This window comes from Clupea harengus, chromosome 2 (assembly GCF_900700415.2).
Source record: "Clupea harengus chromosome 2, Ch_v2.0.2, whole genome shotgun sequence".
Lineage (NCBI taxonomy): Eukaryota > Metazoa > Chordata > Actinopteri > Clupeiformes > Clupeidae > Clupea > Clupea harengus.
The window spans coordinates 10,631,545-10,659,009 of NC_045153.1; the positions used below are offsets into that span (position 1 = coordinate 10,631,545).

Consider the following 27,465-nt stretch of genomic DNA (forward strand, 5'->3'; position numbering starts at 1 on the left):
GGAATTCCAGGAATCCACGCAAACAAGTCTGAGAGTGTGTGTGTGTGTGTGTGTGTATGTGTGTACATCCTTCTGTAAACCTCCCTAGGTTTACAGCAATCGATTCCTCAGCCTTGTGTGTCAGTGACCCAACGAGTCTGCAGCCGAGAGGCAATTTCAGCTGGGACCGCCACGGTTATGAAACTCACCCAAAATAAAAACCCAGAATTCGTGCCATGGACTCGGCTCAGCTAATGATCCGGCAGCAGCAGAAGCAGCAGCAACAGCAGAAGCAGCAGTAGCAGCAACAGCAACAACAACAGCTTCTGCGTCAAAAGTGAGTGCTGTGCTGTGCTGTGCTGTGAATTGGCAGATGAGAGATAGATGTTCTCCTCCTCCCTCCCCACCACTTCATCTGTTTTCAGGCCAGGGCCCAGATTTCCTCCTCGGAATACTAAACTGCGCGCGAGAACAGCGGCCAGCTGCGGCCAGATTCCGAATGCGGCACGAGATACCAGCGCACCCCTTCCGGAATGATCGGATTATCTCCCTGGCGAACACGCAGAGGGTTGCGAGCGTGGAATTCTGAGAAGGAGAGCTGCTGGGAGATAGCGGTCGCAGGTCGCGCTCCAACATGAGCAACATGCTGATACACTCAGAAAGATGAAGTCATCAAAAACGCCTCAGACAGCGGAGAGGGCAGTGTGATCACACATGACTACAGGTGAAGAGTCTAGTTTTGGCCTCCTTGCTGCCACACCTACTCCCACTCCAGTCTCTTCAGGTCCCTTGTGCTTCTCACAATGCAGGTTACACACACACCCACACACACACTGATCTATGCAGGCTACACACACACACACACCTCTATGCAGGTTACACACACACACACTGCTCTATGCAGGTTACACACACGTATACCTCTATGCAGGTTACACACTGATCTATGCAGGCTACACACACACCTCTATGCAGGTCACACACACACACACACACACACACACACACACACACACACACACACACACACACACACACACACACACACACACACACCTCTATGCAATGATCAATAAGGTCTCTTTGAATGTCTTAGTGGGTGCAGACCACTCTGCCCCTGCAGTGGAGATCACACACAGGGGGACTTGTGGACATCATCAGGCTGAGGGGGCTATGCTATGCAGTGCCGTGCTGTTGTTGTTTTTATTTTGTTCTTTTTATTGTCTTCCTGTTTTATGACACGTGGACTAAGCGAGGGTGACAGCCGTCTCCTCCGCCCTGTCGCCATGGCGCCCTCATCAGTTCGGCTCTCCTCCCTGTCCGTCCGCATCACCGTTTCTCTCTCTGTCTCTGTCTGTCTGTCTGTCTGTCTCTGGCTCTGTGTCTCTCTCTCTCCCTACCTCCCTCTATCGGTTTCTGACTCTCTCTCTCCCTCTCCCTCCAGTCTCTTCCTCTCTTTCTTCTCGGCTCCTCGCTCTGTCACTCTTCATTCTCGCTCTCCCATAACCCAACCTCTATCTCTCTTTCTCTCTCTCCATACTCTAAATTCATTCTTTTATGCCATCTACTCACTTTCCAAACCGTTCTTCTTTTAAACCCATCCTCTGCCAGGTTCTGTCTTTATCCCCCTCTCTCTCTCTCTCCACCTATCAATTTGTTTCTCTCTCTCCTCCTGTCTTGCTCTATCCATTCTCTCTCCATCTGGCTCTTTCTCTTGTTGTCAAGTCCTTATGTCTCTCTCCTCCCACCCAGTCTCTCTATCCCTCTCTCCCTCTCTCCCTCCCACCCAGTCTCTCTATCCCTCTCTCCTTCCCACCCAGTCTCTCTATCCCTCTCTCCCTCTCTCCTTCCGACCCAGTCTCTCTATCCCTCTCTCCTGTCAAAGAGTGCTGTCCTGACGTGACCTCAGCGGCTCCCTTATGCCCACAGCGGTGCCCTCTCCCAAGGGACCGGCTGGACTCTAGTGCCAGCTGTGCCACACAGCCAGCCGGGGCCCGGGCATGACATGGCACAATCAGAGCCACCCGACCGAGAGAGAGAGGCGGCCCAAGAGGAGAGAGGACACCCCGGCACACACACACACACACACACACACCACACACACACACACACACACACACAGACACACACAGGAGATGCAAACTGACGGGAACTCTCCACCAGCGTTCACCTCGCCAAAAGTGTCCGTCGCACAGACAAGTTGGGGTCTGACCTCGAGCGACGGGATATTTATATCCTCACTCATTAACCTCAAATCAGCGCTGAAGAACAGGAAAAACAGGCACTTCCCAGTCACACAATCCAGCATCCATCCATACTCACACACAACTCACTCACCTCACTCAACTCAACTCACTCAACTCACCTCACTCAACTCACTCAACTCACTCACTCAACTCACTCACCTCACTCAACTCACTCAACTCACTCAACTCACTCAACTCACTCACCCTCTCTCTCTCTCTCTCACATTCCTTCAGATCTGTTGTTCACGTTCAACAAGAGCATTCGTCACAGGCCTCATATGTTTGAGACAGCAGAGAAGGGAGACTGTGTGTGCGTGTGTTTTTATCCGTGAGCTATATTTGGTTAAAGCAGGACAATTACTGCTAGCGTAGCGGCTGCTGTGCGCCATGTGGCTTGGCCTTTCCATCTAATGACTGGAACCCTAAGAGGCGATTTCCCCTAAGCGAGCGCTGGGGCCGACACAGAGGTCGTGTCTGACTGGCAGCTATCTGATGAGGGTGTTTGAAGAGGGAGAGGCTTTGATTCTCATCCCACTAAAGCATGACCTCCCCGGTGTGAGATCGCAATCACGCTCATGCAGCAGCCTGCTCACAGACACACACAGACAAACACAGACACACACACACACACACACACACACACACACACAGAGACAAACGCAGACGTGCAGACACACACACACACAGAAAGCTTCACTCTAGCACTCTTCCTAACTGGAATCAAAGACATACTGAAGGACGGACACACACACACACACACACACACACACACAGAGAGAGAGAGAGTGCTTAACTTCAGTCTTCTCACCCTTCCTCATCAAAGACAAAATTAAGGACACAGAACTGAGAATAGCAAGCTATGCCTCTTCAGAAACTAGGAAGTAGCAAAGTGATGCGATTGATCGCAGCTATAATCCCTTGTTTTAATCTCCGGTACTATGGTGACAGCTCAAGCCAGCCCTTTGATTCGATCACTTGCAGTTTCAGTAACTCACTTAAAGAACAAGGCAGGAGCTAGCGGGTCGCTACCTAGCGCTCATGTAATCCAATTGCTAAAGCAGTCAAAGAGTCAATGAGACCTTAAGACGAGCAGACAAGCCCTATGGATGATGTCACCCCAGTGGACCTGTGTGTGCCTCCCATGGGAAGAGAACAGAGTCAGAACCAGAGTAGGGCCAATGATTTTCCGCGATAACGGGAAACGGACGGAATTCGCGGAATGAACACTTTGAAACGGAATTGCACCTTTGAAACGGAAACATCATTTTGTTCATACAAATCGGCCAAATTCCCCTGTATTTTGGGCTGCAAGGCTATATTTCTTTCAAATAAACACAACAACGATTGCAACGATGAACAAACATTAATTAAAGAACAAAACCACTGAGAAAATGTCACGTCTGCGCTGAACTCTCCGCTAAAGCCACATTCAGTCACATTCACGCGCTCGTCTTCCCAATCGCATTTAAAACAAAAAATGTGTAGTCTTCTGTTCTGTTGATGGCTGGCAAACAACAATCTAAGAAGGGCACATATTATTCACTCATTTTAAGCCATCAATCTACCTCAGGGTGAACAAAATGAGCTGAAACGGGAAAAAAAAACGGAATTCACCAAATGTGAAACGGAAAATGCATTTTTTTGAAACGGAAAATCATTGGCTCTACCAGAGTCTTTCTTCTTCTTCTCTCTTTTCTGTAAGGTGTGATTGACAAATCAGTCTTGGCTCAGGAAGTGCTGGCTATGAAGACTGGGCACCATGGCAACGCAGCTTAAGTGGGCCAGTGGTGGAGTGGTGGAGAAGCGGGAGGGGGGGGTGCAGAGAGATATAGAATTCAACATCGCTTCCCACATACAGGTGCACATTATAATAATAGTGCTTATAACACTATACATGAACCCTTACTCGGAGTAAACATTGTAACAAATAGTGTACAAATATAAAACTTGTTGAGCAGATTCATATTGAAATGAAGAGCGCATCCAATGTCTTCATCACCTGCGTGGTGTCCCAGACCGTCAGTTCCAATTGGCTTAATTTTTTGTCAAACACCTCTGATGTCACAGTGACATTTCCAAAGCGTTGGCGAGGAAACCCTAAGTACCCAAAATGTCAGCCGTACGAGCTCCAAAGTCACACCCTCCGCTCGGCCGCTCCTGAGGAATGGAGGTTCGCTCAATAACATGCAACTCTCGCTTAATGTCAGAGTGAAATTGCCTTTGCCAGGGTCACTGAGTAAAGGTCTTCCATCGCTCGGAGGTGCCAAACGGAATGTGTGTGTGTGTGTGTGTGTGTGTGTGTGCGCCGGAAGCTGGACAAAAACACATGACGGCTTTGTGAAAGTGTGAAACACCAGAGACTTCATCAGGGGACACCATATAATGGGGGGTATTGATGACCGCAAACAAAGACACAAAGGCAGAGAAGAGAAGGAAGTATAAAGTGTGTGTGTGTATGTGTATGTGTGTGTGTGTGTGTGTGTGTGTGTGTGTGTGTGTGTGTGTGCGTGCGTATGACAAAGTATGTGTTTGTAAATGGCTGTGTGCCTGTGGGTGACAGACAGGAGAGAGAGAGAGAGCACTTGTGCGTGTGTGTGTGCGTGTGTGTGTGTGTGTCTCACATGGTAAAGTCACACTGTGAGCTGTAGGCAATGACAACGTGACCAGGTCCACTCCACACACACACACAGCGACGAGGATCAAATTCCTCACAATTGACCCATTCATCACCTCTGGGGAAAGGGAAGCAAGTTAAGGGTTTGATGACAAATCTCTTAAACCTAAGGCAAACAAACCTCTGTGTGTGTGTGTGTGTGTGTGTGTGTGTGTGTGTGTGTGTGTGTGTGTGTGTGTGTGTGTGTGTGTGTGTGTGTGTGTGTATCGAGATGTATTCGGCATATTGACAACAACCACTGGTTGTCCATTGGTTGGCTGCCATTGGCATACACAGGCATGACTTACTGGGTAAAAGAAGCTAATCTCTAACCATGCATCAGCTAGTAAAGTAAACCAGGTCAAATAACCCCCAACAAATAGTAATTACTAATGAATTACAACTACTAACAGTCTAATGTTTTACTTGGACATTCATACTTCAAACTGCCTCTTAAAGGATGCACTGTGCAGTAATCTAGACCAGGAGCCTTTATTTCACAGCATCTGTGTCTATAATGTTTTGGGTTCAGGGCAACCAAGGATATTCTTCTGCAATCTGAGCGCATACGTAGCCTCAATCAAATCAATAAAAAGCAAACAGGTAAACTCCTGAGGCATAGTTTATGGCTCTACATCCTTTAGGTCACAAACCAGAGCTTCTTGCAGTGGTAGGCTATAGATCAACAACAGGCCTCCAGTTATGGAAGTTAAATAAAACACACACATTTAATTTTTTTTATCATCCCAATGAAATGCCACGCAAGCCTCATACACACACACGTGTGTACACCAACCCTTCAGTGATGAAAAAGCCATTTTTATCTATGAACAGAAACCAAGGTGCTCTCTCAAACACTATAGAATCCCCACCCCCCCCCACACACACACCCTTCAGTAATAAAAAAGCCATTTTTATCTATGAACAGAAACCAAGGTGTTCTCTCAAACACTATAGAATCCCACACACACACACACACACACACACACACACACACACACACACACACCCTTCAGTAATAAAAAAGCCATTTTTATCTATGAACAGAAACCAAGGTGTTCTCTCAAACACTATAGAATCCCCCACACACACAGAGACACACATCTTTAATTATAAGTGACTGAGAGACAAGAAACACATTTCCACCTCATGATTAAACAAATGTACTTTCCAGCTTCTACTCTACATATGCCTCTTCCGCGCACACACACACACACAAAAAAACACACACACACACACACACACTTCTTCAGTGATTAAACCGCCAGAGAGACGGAGCTCATGTCTCATCTCAAACATGTATTTCTGAACAGGCAACAAGGTCAGCAAGCCTCCCACTCTCCCCTCTTTACACACACACAAGAAATAAGAAATAAAAAGCCATAATAGGTTAGGCTTTCTTCACCAGATAATGATGAGCATAAACCAGATATTCTGTAAACTACAGAATAACTGACACTTCTGAAAAGGGGGCCATTGCTTGACACATGCACACGCACAAGCACACATAAATGTTTCTGGTCATGCATATTTTAGAATAAGCAGAGAAGTCTCTCCATTCCATCCCACTAAAAATCCCTTTTTCCCCAAAAAATATGACAAAGGTGCAACAGGCAGCAGTTTAAGTCGAGTGGTGAGGATTTAAAAAAAAAAAAAAAAAAAAAGAATCCCCCCCACCCCCTTCCCCTCACAGCCTTGGGTCCATTCCTTACTAATCACAGCCTAGGCCAATTACTGACAATTAGCAAATGGCCCAAAGGACCAAAGGAGAAAGATCCAGAGCAAAAGCCAAAAGCAGATGGTCCTGCCCAGGGGGGGGCGGTCATAAAACTGCACTGGGAGATTTGGAGAAGTCAGGCGGGCGGGCGGCCGGGTGGGCGGGCGGGCGGGCGGGCGGGCGATGGACTGCGCTGGCCAGAAGCCACATCAGGGGGTTTAGGCCGCCAGGGGACAGATGCCTAAGCCTATTTTCAGCTCGGGCTTTTGGGGGATAAAGAAGGAATTGCTCATGTTTGGAGATTTTAGGAGACCGGAGATGTTTTGGGCCCGGCTTGCTCCTGAGGATGAAGGATGAAGGATGAAGGATGAAGATGCAAGTTGAACACAGAGCGACCAAGTGCAAGGAAGAAAACAATAATGATAAATATAATAAAATAATGACTGCAGTTCTGTCCCGGGTGTATTAGACTTTTACATCTTTCACACAACACTTGATATCGCACAGAGAGTATTAATGGATATGGATCGAAAAACTATTCAAGGTTCCACCCAGAATACAACAGTTCCTGATTTGGCCTGGCTGTGGCAAGTATATTCAATTAAATTAAATTCAATTCAATTCAATTCAATTCAATTGTATTTCTATAGCGCCAGAACAATCACATTGTCTCAAGGCGTATAATAGAGCCTAGGGCCTGACCCCCCTTAGAGCAAGCACAACAGGGGCAAGAAAAAACCCTGTTAATCAGGAAGAAACCTTAAGCAGAAGCTCGGCACATAAGGGGGGGCCCCATCTGCTTGAGGCCGAGCATTATGGTGGACCCCTTCCGGTTGCTCTCCTAGGTGCTGAAATGTACCCCACATTTGAAAGCGCCGACGGGCACGTTCTCTTATTGTAAGTCTGAGAGCATAATGCACGAGACAGACAGAGTACACGAAGAGTTCACTACTCCGACGCATGCCAGGGTATCGGAGCACCGGATGGAAGGCCATTTAATCAAGTTATTTATCACCCCAAACAGACTTCCAGCACCTCAGAGGGGGAGAGCAGATAAATGCCTGAGTGTGTTATTACCCAAATTCTACAACTAATCACATAAATTACCTGCTCACAGAGAGGCCACACACACACACACACACACACACACACACACTCACAATTTTATTCATTGCATTTGGCATTACCCAAATTCTACAACTAATCACGTAAATGACCTACTCACAGAGAGGCCATACACACACACACACACACACACACACACACACACACACACACACACACACACACACACACACACACACACACACACACACACACACACACACACAATTGTATTCATTGCATTTGGCAAAGGGTCTGTTGTTTTTCTGCAGGAAACCCTGACAACACGACTGCTCCTGTTAGCACATGTCAGAAATGAGTAAACAAAGGAGGAATGGGAGGGAGAGAAGGAGGGAGGGAGAGAGGGAGAGAGGAAGGGAGGGAGGAGACGAGATAAAGAGAAGACAGGAGATGGCTAGCAAAGAGAAAAGAGCAGTCGGAAAGGAAAACAAAGCCTCGACACGCCACATTTAGTAGGAAGCTTTCAAGAGGCAGGAACGGTGTGTGTGTGTGTGGGGGGGGGGGGGGGGCAGAGAAAGGAAGAGTGAGCCACAAAGAGAAGACAGAAAAAGAAAGGGAAGACATGGAGACAGAGAGAGAGAGAGAGAGAGAGAGAGAGAGAGAGAGAGAGTGTGACAGAGCAAGTGATGGCTGCAGAGAGAATAAAGCAAATAGTAATGCAAGATCTCAGATAAGACACCTAGTGAATATGGATGAGTAGTGGGGGAAAGACAGATAGACAGAAAGACAGAGAGAGAGAGAGAGAGAGAGACAGAGAGAGAGAGAGAGAGAGAGACAGAGAGAGAGAGAGAGAAAGAGAGAGAGAGAGACAGAGAGAGAGAGAGAGAGAGAAAGAGAGAGCGAGAGAAACAGAGAGAGAGAGAGAGACAGAAAGAGGCAGCCTGCCTGTAGCATCTCTCTCTCTCCATCTCTCTCGCTGCAGCAGTAGTGGCAGCAGGTTCATAGAGGCAGTCCTCCACAGCCTCTCAATCCCCCCCCCCCCCCCCCTTTCCTCAGCAGGAGCTCTTCTCTCCTCAGACTCCCCCTCCTCTCCTGTATCTAAGCTATCCCATCAGCCCCTGCTCCATGTGTCGTCATCGGCAACATGGCGTCCCCCTGCTGCCAGCCTGGATCCTACCCCGTCACACTGAGACACACACACACACACACACACACACACACACACACACACACAGACAAACCACACCCAGCTTCACCACTACTGCACTGATGGGGCTGTGTGCGCATGTGTGACTATACACATGCAGACAAAAACACACAACAGATATGAAAACAGACTCTGATCTACATCAATGTGCAAACCCACGCTGCATTGTAATCACACAATAGTCTTACTCACTCAAACACACACACATCACAAATCAACACACACACATATCAAACAAAGGGACACATCAACAGATGCATTACAAATACCACACGCACGCACGCACACGCACGCACGCACAGAGACAGACAGACAGACAGACAGACAGACACACACAGAGCGTGAGCAGAATGATCAATCAGACAGCAAAGGGTGACTCTGAATGTGGGTAACATTAGGGCCAGGTCCGGCCCAGTCTGGTCTCAGAAATAATAATCATCCTCTGAGACCATGATGGGAGTGAGTGCAGGCAGAGTGGGAGAAAATACCTTCATGTTCTCCAGTCAGGCATCTCTCCTCTCCTCTCCTCTCTCTCCTCTCTTTCTCTCTTTCTCTCCTCTCCCCTCCTCTCCCCTCCCCTCATCTCTCTCCCCTCCTTCCTTCCTCTCCTCTCCTCCCTTCCTCTCCCTTTTCCTCTCCTCTCCTCCCCTCCCCTCCTCTATTCTCCCCTCTCTTTTTCCTTCCTCTCCTCTCCTCTTTCCTCTCCTCTCCCCCCCTCAGCTCACTGGATGCTGCTGCTGCTGTGGAATCTGATGTGGGTGAGTGTGTGTTTGGCAGAGTGTGTGTTTGGCAGAGGGGGAGACAACGCCCTCATGTTCACTACTCAGGCACGACCACTCTCCTCTCCTCTCCTCTCCTCTCCTCTCCTCTCCTCTCCTCTCCTGTCCTCTCCTGTCCTCTCCTGTCCTCTCCTGTCCTCTCCTGTCCTCTCCTGTCCTCTCCTCTCCTCTCCTCTCCTCTCCTCTCACTAGCTGCTGCTGGAGAATTTGATATTATCAGCTCAGCTCAGTCAGCACTGCCTAAATCTCATTTAACCAAACATAAACGATTCTCTAGATAGATGGAGAGGGAGAGAGAGTTAGAGAGACAGTTAAATAAGGAGAGACAGACCATGACAGCAGAGCCAGGGTGTCCTGAATACCAAACTGCAGTCTGATCATATTACCACTACCTGAGAGAGAGACACCCAAAAGGCCCTGACAGCATTCAGCTCCAGATCCAGTGTACACACACATACTGACACAACACCCTACAGACCACTGGTCCTCACACACAGCTCCAGATCCAGCGTACACACACATACTGACACAACACCCTACAGAGCCCTGTCCTCACACCTTGCTCCAGTGTACACACGTACTGACAGAGCATCCTACAGACCACTGGTCCTCACACACAGGGCTCCAGAGGCAAACAGCACAAAGGCCTTTCCTCACACAATATCTCCCCTTTCCTATGGCTGTGGAATCTAAGTGGGTCAAATGTTGAGGGAACACAGAGAAACTTAAACAACTCCGAGACAAAACAAGCCTGTGTGAACGCAAAACAAGCAGCCCAGGAAGGCGCCTTCATGCTGCTCACAGCACAACAGCCCTTTGTGGGGTCTCTCGCTCTCTCTGTCGCTCTCTCTGTCTCTCTCTCTCTCTCTCTCTCTCTCTCTCTCCTCTTATCTAATCTTCGCTCTCCTCTTCTCCTTAATCAACTTATGGGCAATATCTAGCAGATGACCTTCACTGTACACAAACCGGCGCTATAAAAATGTACCTGGTGAAATGGCACAGAAGAAACAAACAGAGAGCCAGTGGTTAAATGGCGCTTTACATTCCTCACTGTGTGTTCAGTTGTTCTCCCTGATCGGAACAGCCCACAGATCTATGGGATTGGGACGCCCGTCATCCAGGACTGTGCCGTTCCAATCATCACCCGTCTAATTCTCCCTGATCGGAACAGCGCACAGATCTATGGGATTGGGACGCCCGTCATCCAGGACTGTGCGGTTCCAGTCACCACCGGTCTAATTCTCCCCTCGTGCTTTTGACTAACACAGCAATCAATCGCACACGTAACTCCGGAACATGCCCCAACAAAGCCACAACACCAGCACCACAACAGCCTGACCGATACCACAACGGAACTCACAACAAAGCTAAGTGAAACACAATCAACTGCCTGCTTACATGACATGCCTGTTTCACAACAGATTATGTAAGGGAGACTATATAGAGGCACCTTGTGTGTGTGTGTGTGTGTGTGTGTGTACGTGTGTGTGTGTGTGTGTGTGTGTGTGTGTGTGTGTGTGTGTGTGTTGTTCAGACTTTCAACCCTCTTCAACTGCTAGGGTCGACAAGGTTGAAAGGCCATGTAGAGGCCTTGCAGTTTCACTTTTAACATGTAACATGCAATGTAGATTACAGTGTCTACTGGTGGAGATTTTGTGTGTGTGTGTGTGTGTGTGTGTGTGTGTGTGTGTGTGTGTGTGTGTGTGTGTGTGTGTGTGTGTGTGTGTGTAAGCCTCCTCTTGTAAGTCTATCAGCTGTATTTTGAAGTAGACAGAAGTGTAGAATCAGAGCCCCAAGCCCCTCCCTCTTGCACCTCTCACCCAATGCAATCTCAGCATCAGCAGGCCATGTGTTGCAGTGCACAGTGAGCACAGTAGTTCAACAGGCCAGGTCAGTAAATAAGTAAACACACATCATCACAGCCCTGCTCTCAGTGGCGTTAGCCAGGGACAGGCTCACACAGGAGGGACTTTGGAACTGGTCTGGTCGAAATCAGCAGGATCCGGCCAGAACAGGGTAAGAACAGGGCTACAACACGGTAAGAACAGGGCAAGAACAGGGATAGAACAGGGCTAGAACAGGGATAGAACAGGGCTGTCGGGGTACCATGGACAATTCTGAGGTACCGATAGCTTCATTGTGCAATCCCACTGAATGGTCAGTTCAGATCTTCTGTGCCCAGTCAGGTCTCCGGTAAAGGGAGAGCTGAGCTGAAGTGTGTGTCTGCAGGGAGTCTGGAGAACATCACAGGGCAGACAGGTGCTCAAATGACCACGTCGATGGAGGGCAGAGCAGCCACTGCTGCCGCCCAGACGGAAGGAAGACAACAGAGCACCCATTACAGAAAGGAAAAAAACAAGAGCAACAAACCACAACAGGAAGAGCCTCTTCCTGTTATATGAGCTCTTGCTCTCGGACTCTCTGCAGAGACAGCAGCTGGAGCAGGGCAGAGCAGGGCAGGGCCGAGAAGAGCAGGGCAGGGCAGAGCAGGACAGGGCAGGGAAGGGAAGGGCAGGGCAAGGCTGGCCTTGAGATGGTTGGATCTGCCCCAGGCTGCTGGTCCTCTGGGTTAGGGCAGACGTCAGCCCCACATAGGGGCAGACTAGCGAAAAGGTCCTAGATTGGTTGTCACTGGCCATTAGTGGTCAGGTTAGGCTAGGTGAGGCTAGGCTAGGTCTCTAGATAAGGTCCATGTTATCTTCCATCTGTGTCAGAACAGCTTCTGCAACTATACGCCACCACTTCTCCTGCACAGTATGTGTGGCGTTCTCAGAACATTCCTGTATCAGAGCTAATTAACTTATAACTAAAAAAAAAACATTCTCCTGCACAGTACGTGTGGTGTTCCCTGAATATGTATGTTATTAGTTATTTAGTTATTAGTTCATTAGTTATTTCTACAATCCATGCTCCCCATCACAACTGTAACCTGCCTAACACCCAATATGAGAGCTCTCCTTATGTTAGCAGCTGACACTCATCAGCTAAAAATCCTCCATCTTTCCCTTGAGCTGCGGGGAAATAAAAATCAGAAGATCATGGTTTAATGCTTCATCCATCTGCCTGGTAACTGCATAATGTCTGTCTGAAGGCCTCTTGATGCGGTCATGTGGTGGAGTCTGCTGGTGAGAGGCCCAGAGAGCTGGAGAGCGGAGTCCTCTTCAGGCTCTCCCCGGACCCCTGCTGGGAAACACCCCGCATGCCTAAACAGTCACCTCACATCAGCACGAGTGGGAGAGAGTGTCCCCACTGAACCCATGGGGGGGGGGGGGGGGGGAGTGGAGTAGGAGAAAAAGAGAGGGAAAATGGAGGGATAGGGAGAGAGAGGTGGAAGGAGAGAGAAAGAATAGAAAGATACAGAAGTACGGAAGGAAAGAGACAGAGAGAAAGCACACGAGAGAGAGAGCGAGACAGAGGACTGCAGGAGTGACGGTGCACAGGGTAACCTCCAGCCTGTCTAGAGGCAGTCTAGAGAGAGACGAGGGACGCTCTCTGTTTCTGTCACTTCCACTCTACCCATCTGTCTCTATTCTGTCTCTAAACACATTCTGTCTCTTTTGCCATTTCTGTCAAGGCCTCCCCTCTGACTCCTACTTCTTCTCTGTGTCTCAATTTATTCCATCTCTCTTTCTCTCCCTCCCTCCCTCCCTCCCTCCCTCTCTCCCTCTCTCCCTCTCTCCCTCTCTCCCTCTCTCCTGTCTTCCACAGCACAGCACATTTCATCTTTAATCTGCTTTAGAGGCAGAATATTCGGCCGCTGGATCGGCTCAGTATCAAGAGCCTGAGCAAGCAGACACACACACACACACACAGGCACACATAAACCCACAAAGGCACATAACCGCATAGACACACATGCGTGCACTGCACTGCACACACACTGCTGAAAAACATCAGTGCACATCTGCCAGGACTGCAGTCAGGAGGGAAGCTTACACCTCTGGCTGCTGCATGACCCGCCACACTGCAGGGATTCCCAGCCACACTGGCCAGCTGCAGTCTCTCTCTCTCTCTCTCTCTCTCTCTCTCTCTCTCTCTCTCTCTCTCTCTCTCTCTCTCTCTCTCTCTCTCTCTCTCTCTCTCTCTCTCTCCCTCTCTCTCTCCCTCTCTCTCTCCCTCTCTCTCTCCCTCTCTCCCTCTCTCTCTCCCTCTCTCCCTCCCTCTCTCCCTCTCTCCCTCCCTCTCTCCCTCCCTCCCTCCCTCCCTCTCTCCCTCTCTCCCTCTCTCCCTCTCTCCCTCTCTCTCTCTCTCTGGAATCGTGTCCTTAGTGCATCCCCAGCAGTATGAGATCAGAGAGCTGAGCCCCTGGACTACATAGGAATCACACAAACTACAGCAGAAACGAGTAAACTTCATCCAAAGTCTGGGTGTGTGCATGAGTTTTTGTGTGTGCGTGTGCGTGTGCGTGTGCATCAGGCCATAAACACTGGCACACCCGCATGCAGATGAAGAGCCTGCCCAGCTACAGAGGAACTGAAACGGCTCACTTCAAACTCACTGCAGACACCCTCTTGACTCCAAGAACCAGAACTACGGGGTTCATGTCCTCCACACCTCCGAGGCCAGACTGCTAAGGCGAGGTCAGGTGCTGTGAGTGTGTGCCAGTGCAGGCCTGAAGACCCTTGGTGCGCCTGCTAAGGCGAGGTCAGGTGCTGTGAGTGTGTGCCAGTGCAGGCCTGAAGACCCTTGGTGCGCCTGTGGGTTGAGCAGCGTCTCAAAACATCCAGGACAAACTCTGCTTTGTTGTGCTACTACCAACAACAAAGAAACCTTCAAATCATTTTGAACTCTGTGTGTTGTGTGTCTCGGTCTCTGTCTCCGTCTCTGTCTCCGTCTCTGTCTCCGTCTTTTGGGAAGCACAGTCCTGGGGTGTCCTCAGCAGACACAGCAGCATCATCATCATCATCACAGTCTAAAGGTTTCCATGGTGAGCTGAAGCTCTCTGCTGCTGGCAGCAGCAGCAGCTGAGGACCGAGGGTGGGGGGTCTCCTTGTCAGAGAGGCATGAGGATACATTAGTATTTACAATACAAGAGACATGTGGTCAAACGCATCCCAAGCCACTTCTGCAAGTGCTTTGAGTGATTGGACCACAATGTGTCTTGGTGGGCCTTTACACTGGTATTTAGCGCTGTCCACTTCTGATCCGATCGCCCAAGACCCATTTTAAGCGGGGACCCAGTAATTGGCTTTGGTCGCTTCTAGGCCTTAGTCCCACGCGGGAGATCTATTCCCACTCATCATCTCTTCTACTGGACTGAGGGGATCTCTGACAGCTTGGACTGCATCTTGGGGACCACGTGTGTCGCTGTGCATGGAATCCACGCTTCATTTGGGATGGAGTTTAATAATGGGAGGTAGCTTCCTTCCCTACCTATCCCACCTTAAAGTAGATGGAGTTTAATAATGGGTGGCAGCTTCCTTCCCTGCCTACCCCACCCTAAAGTAGATGGAGTTTAATAATGGGTGGCAGCTTCCTTCCCTACCAATTCTGGTGCTAAATCAAGTCTTTCCAGAACGCTGATCAGTCAGGGAGCAGCTAGTTGGCCTCATCATGTTTGCAAACGTTTGTAATTCTCTAACAGAGCATCAAGCTTTCGCTGTCTGGTTCGATTTCAAAAGACCCCAGAGCATCCGAGTGCTTCCGTTTGTTGATCTTTGCACTAGACAGGTGGGCAAGACGTGTCAGTTACACAGCAAGCAAGACAAGCAGAGCTGGAGATCAAACGGATTTAACGGAGATCAAACAAATCACCTTCCAAGTGCCCAGGAAACGCAGGTTTTGAGCTTGACCTCTGACCTCTGGATATGGTGCCAAAACGACCAGTTAATACATTAATTGACCAGTGAGTAGAAAAGCAAACTAACTAAAGTTAGACAACGTTGCAGCATAAACAACCAGATAGAACAGAACGGTTCTAAACACATCACTGTTCTAAAACCGTCATCTCATGCATCACACCAGCATGTGTAGTCAACAGAAAATTGACCAGGTCCGCCTAGAATTTACCATATTTGGTTAAATCTCTGCCATTTTTTTATTCCCTCCGGTGGCTATTACTTTAACAGTCATTGCCTCATGCCAATAGCACCATACCTCTCAATAATAGAACTGTTAGATATTGTCTTATTATAGTAGCTAAGTGAAGCCACAGAGATTTTTGGGAATGTTTTGGTGCACTGGCCAGGGCGGTGATGAAAATGGTCTTCCTAATAAGGGGAAGGGGGCAGTGAGTTAATTGTATCAGTGGTATCGCCACGGAGATAAGATGGTCTGATCACTACTGAGAAGATGACAGTGTGTGATTGATATGATTAATGTCTAGACTGAGAATAGGCAGTAGTGAAGGTGGCACATCAGCACACACACACACACCCGCCTTTTTGTAACAGTAATAGAATTTATGGAGAATATCAAGAGAGAGTACTCATGGCCTGATGGAGGCAGCATTGAAACTCACACTGATTAGGGTGTGGTCCTACTCAGGACTAGAGTGACTGGCTGTGGTGTGATTGGTTCATTATCATGCCAATCACAGGCACAGAAAAATGGAGAAATCCCTTCACGCCTCATAGACTTCATTTGTCTTTCTTTTTCTGTCATTCTCTCTCACTCGCTCTTCCACAAATACATTACCCAGGTCTTCCCCCTCACTCTTATTCTGTTGGTCTCTGTCTCGCTGACACTCGGACACACACACACACACACACACACACACACACACACACACACACACACACACACACACACACACACACACACACACACACACACACACACACACACACACACACACACACACACACACACACACACACACACACCTCCCTTGTTGCAGAAAATCAAGAACACCTTCCAAACCATATCAACAGGGATACTTTGATGGTATGGCTCCTCTGCACAATGGCAGTCACATCTGCACAACTACGACTGAGCCAACGTGCGTGCACACACACACACACACACACACACACACACACATCTGCACAACTACGACTGAGCCAACGTGCGTGCACACACACACACACACACACACACACACACACACACACACACACACACATCTGCACAACTACGACTGAGCCAACGTGCGTGCACACACACACACACACACACACACACACACACATCTGCACAATTACGACTGAGCCAACGTGCGTGCACACACACACACACACACACACACACACACACACACACACACACACGGCACATCTGCACAATTACGACTGAGCCAACACATGCACACACACACAAAGGAACATCTGCACAATTACGACTGAGCCAACGCGCGCACACACACACACACACACACACAAACAGGCACATCTGCACAATCACGACTGCAACAGGAGCAGACAGATGAGGAACGTCTACATGCTTTCCAGAGCGAAACTGAGCTGGAGATGAAAAATGTATGACAGACAAAATAAAAGATCTCTCTTCCAAATGAATACTAACAAGAAACAGAATGTAGTCTTCCGAGCCTCGGCGGCCGTGTTAGCATGCAAATGCTACAAATGAACGCACACAAGCACCAGTGTAATTTAAAGGTTTAGCAAATCAATCATAATTCAATACAGCACCAAATAGGGTAAACTATGTAAACTCATCATTACATTTGCAAGATTTAGATTATATTTAGACTAATCAGTTAACTCTAGGTATGTGATCAACCACCAACTGTAAAATTCTCTGAAAACTGAAAGCAACTTGATGTTACTAATAAATCCTCCAGACCCTGTTCAGAGTGGACATTAGCAGTCCCCCACTGAGAGCTCAAGTGGAAACAGCACCACAGCAGCGCCTTCTTGCTATTCATTTCCAGCCAATCATGGATCCCTGGAGCTCCGGCTGACTGGCCAGATGTGATGTGGGTCATGTTTGAATGCAGCCCAGTTACCCTGAATGGTGCTCCTGGTGAGTCCAATTTGATAGACAGGATATGAGGGGAGAGGACGCCTTTCATGGAAAAGCAGACCTCACTCACTCCTCTCACTCTCACTCTCACTCTCACTCTCACTCTCACTCTCACTCTCACTCTCACTCTCACTCGCCGGACTGGACCCAGGCCGACCCGAAAGAACCTGAGCTGATTCGAACTTTCCACATTAGCCACTCGATCAGTGCCTGTCTGGGTTGAGGGTTCAGCTCTCAGGACACGGCTGTCCAATTGGGCGAAACGCAAACATAAATCATTAAGCTACTGCCCATGCAACATGTGAGAGATGCTGTTCTGTTCAGATGCTGTTCTGTTCAACAAACCACTGGTGGACTAGGCAAACAAATTAGACCTCATAATACCTGTCTCCACATAGCCTAAATCATAAAAATTAGAAGAAGGTAGCCTATTCCATATCTATGGCGAGGGAATCCAGAGCATCTAAAAATCATTTTCATAGCATTCTAGAATGTAGACAGAAGATCTACTGAGAGTGCTGGTCTGATGTTTCCTACCTACACTGAACTCCCACAGCATATTTTGCCCACATGGGGGATGAAACCATACAGTCAATCTTGCCTCTTGCTTGACAAACTCACACACAAAGGCCCCTTAGCACCCATACAAGTATCTACACTGAGTGGAAACTAACCAAGAAACATATCAATTTGAACAGTCCCACCATCATTGCACCTTTCTGAATGGGACATGAACAAACATGAATCTGGTCCCTCAAACATCTGGTGCAACGCAAATATAATTCGATATATTGCAATATATTGTGATACTGCAAGCAAGGTGAGATATAGTGTTTTTTTTTTTATCTGATTTTAGGAAAACTGTCATAGTATAAATATTTTTTTTTACTCAATCGGAGGAGATAAATGGTTGAAGATAAATTGCAACAATGCTATCTAAAGGTCAGGGGTTAAAACACAACACAAAACGAACCACTGTCTGCCACAAATCTTTGCAAAATGATACAGAGTCTTTTTGAGAATCAATACAGCATCATAAAACATAATATCACGATACTCAAGTTTAGCAATATTTTCTTACACCCCTAATATCTTCACACAAAATTAGCAGACAAGTATTTGGATAAGAAACTGAACAATAAAATGTTTAAACTAGCCTTCGATATACATCTGCCATTTCATTAGGAGAGGATGGGACCCACACAAACGGCCCTGCAGATTAGCAGAGAAACACTGAACATCTCTTTGTGGTCCACCTTTCAGCTCTGCAGACTTAAGTGCCATTAGCACGGTCCCTAAGATCATTTCTGGCACGCGTCCCAGCCTATAGCCCCATTAATTACATCAGGAGATGGACATGATAGGGGGAACCATGACTGAGCACTCCTGCATCCGGATGGCTCTAACATGTCCTCCAGAGGCCAGCCCACACAGTAAATCTCTCCCACTTACATCCTCATACGAGCAGGCGTACGCCAAGCTGCTAGTCTAACTGCTACAAGCCAAGCAGCAGAGCAGAAAACACTGCACACTCAAACGTCAACCCTTCAGCTCTGCACACTTAAGTGCCATAACTATTTATTTTTAATTTGCAATAATATGTATATTTATAATAATATATATATATATAATATATATTTGTAATAAAACCACATCATCAAAGTTTTCTTCGATACACAGACTAGTGGAGCTGCCGGAGGATGCTCCCTCCACCTCTTAATTACCCAATGCAGGCGCATGACGGTTTTCTGCAGGATGTACAGGCCTGGGGGGCTCTCTCACACTGTTCACTGGTAAAACAGGATCAGTGGACACAGGATAGGCAGGTTTCTACCAACCTCAAAGAGAAACGAGTCTGGTTTGAGGTTGTTATTACCCTCCTTAGGTCAATGGAGCTGTGTGCATGTTGGGATGGGTTCGTACCTGAGGTTCACAATGCCCTCAAACCACTCCGACCCAAACATTCCAAAACATTATCAGACACAAACAATCAACGCAGTCCATTCCTTCACTGCCAAAGAACCTGGTCTGTTCATTCTCATCCAAAATCGCTTCTCACCTTGAAGTTGCTGGAGTTGACCCAGGAGGTAGCGATGCCATCCACCATCTTGTCGAGATTGGTCTGGTCCTGTTCCAGGTCGTGGGACTTCTCATGGTCGGAGATGTAATCGATGATCTCCTGGCCCACCTGCAGGCGTCTCCCCACGTCCTTCTGAAGCACCTGAGCCAGAATGTACTCCATTTTGGACTCCATGGCTCCAGGTGACAGCTGGTGATTGTAGTTTTTTTTTTTTGTGACAATTAAAATAAATAAATCTTATCTTTTTTTTTAAAACTACAAAAAACTGCACTAATCCTTGAGGGAAAAGCGCCTTTGTGACCCAGAAAAAAAAAAGAAGTCACACCACACACACACACATAAGTGCGAACACACACACATACACACACACACACACACTCGCAGTCAGTCAGATCAAGTCAGTTTATTTATATCCCTCCCAACGCAGGCTTCTATCCGTGAGCCGTGTGCTAGCGTGATGCTTAGCCACGGGGATGCTAGCTGGGGTATGGCAACAATGCACCATATGTGTGTGTGAGCGACAGCTGACAAGGGTGCTCCTTTTTCCCCACGCTCTTGTATTCTCCCTTCGCACACAGACTGACTGACTGTCCAACCCAGAGCGCTAACACCGGAGCAAGGCCACTAAGGGTAGCAGCACAGGGAGTGGTGGTGACTGAAACAGCTGAGGCAGAGGACAGTAGGGCTGTGCTTCATTATTCAGGGGTGCTTACTTTCCTCGCTGCCTAAGGAGAGGAAGAGGAAGACAGAGAACAAGCTGCAGTTAGTCAAGAGGAGGCCTATTCCAAATTCATGTCATCAAGTGAATAAGTGTGTGTGTAGGTGAGAGAGAGAGAGAGAGAGAGAGAGAAAGTGTGTGTCTGTGTTATGGCATAACAAGCCAATGATCTTTCAATGAGCGGCCCTTTTTTATGTTCAGTTGGAATGAAGCTGTTACATCACATCAAACATGGTTCTGCCTCACTCACTCACTCCTGACAGACTCGGGCGCTGACCGCATATCACCTGCAAACAAAAGGGCTTTGTAATGCAAGCCACCAGCAAGGAATGCCGCACTCTACATTAGCAAACACTATGGACCTGCGGGACAAAGTCACACCAGTACATTTCTTTATCCCTAGTATCCGCTTGTGGTGAGCCTGTGGTGAGCTTAAGAAAAGGCACCAATTTCGAAATCTGGAAACGGTCATACAGTACTCTCATTGTCAATCAATCAATCAATCAATCAATCAATCAATCAAGAGTTGTCATCTTAAAACCAGGAAAAAACTTGCTATGTTAATGTCATATTTTGTCGGCGATAGTAAAAGGTAGATGCGCATTTCCCTGCGGGAGCACACGCAGACGAGAGAAGAACAGACAGTTTAGACGTATCAAACAAAGCCTGCCATAAATAGACTGAGGCGCTTTCTCCCCCGTGGTGACAGCGCAGAAAGAATGCTAGTCTGACGCGTACTCGGCAACAGAGCGGCTACGTTTGCATGCAGGCAGAAGGAGGAGAGAATGAGAGAGAGAGAGGAAGAGAGGTCTATGTATGACATCATTAAATTCCTTGTTTCCCCGAGTCTGCCATGGTACAGTGGTGAGCTCACTTTATTGGCCCAAAACAAGATGCAAGTCGGTTAATAAAATCTCCTTCACCGGTTTATTTCCAATATGCGTGAAATTACTTTTGGACCTTGTTAGTTTCCATTCTTGTGGGTTCTACAACGCAAACTTAAAACAAAACGTGCTGTCGTAAAAATATACGTGCCATCAATAGTCTATTGTACACCTTTACTATGAGTTTTACATCACCAGCCGAGTACAAATGCAACGCAAAGAACTGGCAAGCAAATGGTGACAGTACGTCTATGGCTAAGTCTTTCTGACAGTCGACCAATGCAGTTTGGAGGTTTACATAATATTCTTAGCGATAGAGTTTGCATTTAACGTTTTCTATGAATACATATTCCCATATCTCCGTGGTACAAATGAACGTACCAACTGTAAATGAAACATTTTAAAAAAGGAAGAAGAAAAAAACTCTAAGTAATGGAGTAAATAATCTCACCAGAATATGACTGCAACTGTTAAAATTCAGATGATTTAGAGAGAAGGATGCCTGGTTAACTGGCCTTTCGGAAATATATGGTTAGCTATGAGGCAAGCAAATAAGTCAGTGACAGAATGTCACGAAACCTTAACAAACATATTTTAACAAACAAGCTTCTGCTTACATAGGCCAGATGGTGATTCTTCTGTGACAATATTCAGTGTGAAATACCTCATGCATCTGCTGGTTCCAACCCATATTTTAGGAAAGGGAAATGAACTATAATTTACCGTGACATTTTAATGTGAACTCTCTAGCAACACAGGTAAGTGCCAATCTTGGCAACTAACGCTACAGCTAGCTGGAAACGATGACAAATGAAGTGTCAGCTAGCTGGCTAGCTGTCAGAAAAGGCTAGCTATTAAGCTAGGCTAACCATCACCACGACCTAGCCACATCCAATTGTTCGAGGTGTTGCTGACTTCATTCAGTTTTGTCCTCAGATCACTCTCAGGCGTCAGACGGATGACTGAGAAAAACGTCCCTCTACAACGTCAGTGTCTTTCTTGGCATTCTGATTACTGTCTCTTAACAGAACAGCCAGAGAGCTGTGTAATTCAAGGGATACTGGAAGAAAGGTCTGCATTGATGCGTCTCGTACTGAGAATCAACCTGTCGTCAAGTCATAATATACTGGACAGGAATAAAGACACCATCTACACATTTCTATACACATGTATGGATTCCTTTGTCTTCCTTGGACACTTCCTCTGAAAACAACAGATATTTCTAGCTACCAAACTATTTCTCAAGATATGTTAGCCAGCTATCTGGTTAGCCTTTTCATTGATTGGCCCTCAAAAGATCTCGACTTTAAAAGAAACCACCAATCATTCCTTCATACAAAGACAGCCTGACATTTGGGTCATCATAAGTAGTGTTAAACTTCACGTACTTACCCTAGTCATCTAAGCACAATTTGATAATCCGGTAAAACAGTGGTGTATAGTATTGTCAGACGGCAGCATCGAGGAATCTCCACCCCGTATGCTGTTCGCTGGACAATAATGGGCTGCCCGTGCGCACGCGTCAAGAATGTTGGCACACAGAAACTGACGCATGCTTCCTGGCTGGCTCTATGGATCGCAACTCGAAAGGTATGCGCACCTCTTCCACTGTAAATTAATCTGACAGTATTTCAAAGCACCGACTTCAGACGAATCTTCCATACTGGTCTGTACAAATGTATTTAAAAACGCAACTAATTGGTTCATGTATTTCTTCAAATATAACGGTCTTTTCCTTAAAGGGATTTTAATAAGTCTCTGAATCTGTTTTTGTGACCTCTGTAGCGTTTAGTTTTAAAATGAACAATAGATACAAAACAATAAATCCTTATTTGGCATCATTCGGTTTTTGTAATGCTGTTGCGGACTGGCCACATGGCATCTGGATTGAAATTGTCATCACCGGATTCTCACGCAATTGTAGCGCCTCCCTGTGGTTTAACGGCGTTGGTGATCAAAAAAAAAAAAAACAAGGCTGACTTCAGTCAGTTTATTGTTGCACAACGACACACAGCAACGCACACGTGCATATATTAGGTGGCGAGACAGGACACGCACACGCAGGCCGAGGTCGCTGTGAATTTGACTTCTGCATTTTTCCCAACCCGGACTCCTTCCTCCAGGACCCCAGGAGCAGTGGGCAGCTTTTAAGCGCCCGGGGACCAAGTGAAGTGAACCATCTATCTTGGTCAGGGACGGACAGGAGAGTGGTCTTTTCTGTTTGGGTTCTTAGTGGAGGAAACCCCTTGTGAACACGGGGAGAACATGCAAACTCCACACAGAAAGGCCCGGGAGATAGCCCACCTGAGCACTGAAGGTCTGGGGAGGACCTGCCCCCCAGAGCCAACAGAGCCCCATGCGGGAATCGAACCCATGACCTTTTTGCTGTGAGACGGCAGTGCAAGCACCTGAGCCACCGTAAAAATATATGTATTTGTATATATGTCTATGCTGGTGATGACACCAAATGTATTCCTGCAGTGCAATTAGTTTAACCTCTGGGCTCTGTTTTACTGCCCACATCGCTTCAACGGGAATTTTCTAGAACGTAATTCCTGTACTGACAGATTATGGTATTCTCCCCAGTCTACATCTATTGTCATCTGCATACTGATGTCTAAAGCTTGTGTACCATTTACACTTCTGCATCAGGTGACTACAATAAATATGCAAATCGTCCATGACATGCTGTTCCACACTAATCATAGATTTATCATTTAAAATCACCAAACTTCAAGAATGCATGCTTAAATCACAACAGTACCAATATCTTTCCGGGAACTCTTATCTTTACTCATTTAAAGACATATTCCCTAAGAGATAAACCTCTTCATACAGGAGCAATTTATGTTTTTTATATATACACACACAGAGGACTCAGCTGCTTTTCATACAGTTACATGTTCATGATCACAGATCAAAATGACCAGACAGATGAGGCAACAGCACAAAAAACCCAGACAACATGGCTGTGCCACCCGTCCATAGATTACACGAAAAGGGAATAGTTAAAAATGTCCATTTTGGCATGAAACACTGAGTTTCTGAAAGGAAAAACACACCCTTCTCTCATGACCACTAGGGAGTGCCATGTCCCTAGCAACTGCTGTTGCCACAACAATATTCAACAACTCCTTGGCTCAATACCCACAACACACATCGTGAGCCGGGGTGCCGTCTGCTGTTACCGCCACAGCGTTGTTTTCCCTACTTCTAGGAAATCATCTTTTATGTGCAGAAGTCTCTGAAGATGGATCTTCCAGGCTTGGTCGGAAATTTCAGCAGTCTTTTCTCTGGTGAAAGCTTATGCTGCTTCTTCTTCTTCTACTTCTTCTTCTTCTTCTTTCGGTTCCTTTTTCGACACATTTCCCTCCTCCTCCTTCTCTTCCTTGGTGTCATCCAGCCCTGAAAAGCCCTCATCCTCAGTCCTTCTCAAATGAGGCATCTGGCATGGGCTTAATGACAATTTCATCATCTACCTCGACGCTTGCTGCCATGGACTTCCTCCTCTCCAAAATTGAAGGAGTACATACTGGGGTGACATCCTAAAAGATCAGTACCAAACAATTAGCCAGACACAGCTTCCAGAAGAGGTTATTATAACAGCCATTAATATAACTATGCAACATACTAGCAGATGACCATTACTTGAGTGTAATCACATGGGTTTGATTGCACAGTCACATCGACTGGTAATAAGCTTTGATGAGCCACGTTACTGTCGGCACAGTAATCACGCCCTACTGACTGACACAAGACAGATATGATATCAGTGCTGAACGTGTTACCACAGTGTTTAGATGTGGGGAGAAAAACACAAAGTGGCAGAATAAAACATGCAAACATCCAACGACATCGTGACCAGATAAGGACGTACATTACTACAAACGGATAGGTCTGCATCGCCTGAGGTTGCACCCTTCTTCTTTGGAATCTGAGCTGCCTAAAATGAGGACTAACAACAAACTAGCAAGAAGTTGGAAACTGTAACCCTAACGCACCAATTTAACCACTGTCAATTCACATGATCAACTGGACATCCTAAAGGATCAATAACAAAACAAAACAGCCAGGCACAGCTTCCAGAGGAGACTATTAAAACAGCTATTTATATAAATATGTAACATACTAGTGGATGAGCATTACTAGAGTGTGGGCACATGGGTTTGATTGCACAGTCACAGGGACTGGAAATAAGCTTTGATGCGCCACATTACTGTTGGCACAGGTATCTTCCCCCCACTGACTGATGCAGTGGGGGGGATTTTCAGTCTATGCCTCAAATTCATATTTACATAATATTAGTGCTGAAACGGTTACCACAGTGTTTAGATGTGGGGAAATAAGGTAATCATAACACACATTTAACCACTGCCAATTCACATGATCAACTGAAGTAGCTACAAGACCTAACAAAACCAAACTTACAAATCAAGGGAAATCGTAGTCGATGCCCTTTGAAGCGAGCCTCTTGCGCAGTTTGTCTCTCTGACTGAAAAGCATGTCTCGAAGGCCTGCTGCACTACGCCAGCAAGGTTTGTGTGCAAACATGGCAGGGAGTCAGGCAAGGAGAGTGTGTGAGATCCAGAAGAGTCAGATTAGTTCAGTGCCACTCATATGTATGGGAACCAGAGGAGTCAATTTAGTTCAGTGCCAGTTATGGGAACCAGTTAATCTCCATTCATAGTGTTTGAGGAGTCAAATTGTTTCAGTGCCATTCATATGAGCCGCCAGCTCCTATGCATTGGTGACACACACACACACACACCTGCACACAATCCTATCCAATCAGTGCACATTATAGCATAACGAGCTCCCAGGCCCATCCAGTGGTGCGGGGGAGGACTCTCCTGAGCACCATCACTTCTGATGACATGCTGCACTTACAGGCCTGCTGTGGGCCCTATTCCAGGCCCTTAGAGCTTCTCAGACCCCAACCCATCACACCCCTCCCCATAGGGCCCTACTCTAGGCCCTTAGAGCTCCTCAGACCCCAACCCATCACACTCCTCCCCCCACAGGGCCCTACTCTTCTGATCACCACAACACCTTCAGAGGCTTTCTTATCTTTCCTCCCAGATGGGATACATTGACTAATTTCAATGAGGAACTAAAGTGTAAACTAAAAGTGTACTTCGTAAAGTGCGCGGTAGTAGACATAGCTATAGTCTTTCTTTCAGATGTAGGAAATAAGTACATGTAGTCTTTCTTTCCAGCTTCTGCTTACGTACACTAAAGTTTTAATCCCACATACAAAGCCGGAAAGGTCAGCACTTAAGACACAAAGGCATGTGATTACCACACATACACAATTATAGTCAGAGTTTTACATTTCTCTATCATGAGTCCTTTCAGCAGTCTCGGTGATGCTAACCCATATAAGACACATAGCATGACTGCACTAGCAAGGATATTCATTATGTATCAGTGACACAATAACGAAAACACCCATGATACCACACACACATGCACGCACGCATGCACATATCTCTCCCTCCCTCTCTCTCTCTCCCTCTGTCTGTCTGTCTGTCTGTCTGTCTGTCTTTCTCTCCCTCTGTCTCTCTCTCCCTCTGTCTCTCTGTCCCTCTCTCCCTGCCTCCCTATCTCCCTTTGTCTGTCTGTCTCTCCCTCTGTCTGTCTGTCCGTCCCTCCCTCTCTCCCCCCCTCGCTCTCCCTCTACCAATGTCTGTCTGTCTGTCTGTCTGTCTATCTTCCTCACACACACACACACACACTTAAGGCTATTTGAGCTACAGACTACAGTAAGGGAATGTGAGATCTGAGGCCCAGTGTCAGTGATAAGGCCCAAAACCTGGCCGTCAGCCCTTCACCTTTCAGCCACAGAATCTAGGGATCTCTCTCTCTCCCTCTCTCTCTCTCTCTCTCACACACACACACAGACACACACACACACTCTCTCTCTCACACACACACATTTACGTCCAGCTGAATACTGGAACCTTCACCACATCATTTAGCATCCCCTCCCTCCAAGACCCACTCCACTCCACCCAGCCTTGGCTTTGATAGGCTAGGTGACTGGTTGGCAGACATGCTTCCCAGTACTGGTAAAGATAGTTTAGTTATTTCTCTCTTCTCTCCCCTTCCAGAGGTTCAGGGATAAATGATGTCAACACCGTAAAAAGGAAACAAGATTATTCAAACATATTGGCAAATTAAATTAAAAAAATGGTGAGGCTGAATAAGGACATTAACC

At 47.0% G+C, this 27,465-nt stretch overlaps 1 protein-coding gene and 1 non-coding gene across 2 annotated transcripts in view; both read right to left on the reverse strand.

The window, feature by feature from the left end:
• The window catches only part of LOC105908703 (CLIP-associating protein 1-like), a 111,608-nt gene extending 88,158 nt beyond the window's left edge, over positions 1–23,450 (reverse strand). Inside the window, exons 1-2 of the mRNA XM_031577652.2 lie at positions 22,641–23,450; positions 19,626–20,371 (exon numbers count right to left, since the gene is read on the reverse strand). Coding sequence (XP_031433512.1) covers positions 19,626–19,820 — 195 coding nt within the window. The 5' untranslated portion in view covers positions 19,821–20,371; positions 22,641–23,450. The remainder of the gene's footprint in view (positions 1–19,625; positions 20,372–22,640) is intronic.
• Positions 23,451–25,396: 1,946 nt separating this feature from the next.
• On the reverse strand, positions 25,397–25,524 carry LOC116218794. Its single transcript, XR_004163039.1, has one exon. It is a non-coding gene; the product is annotated as a small nucleolar RNA ACA64 (small nucleolar RNA).
• Between the last annotated feature and the right edge of the window lie 1,941 nt (positions 25,525–27,465).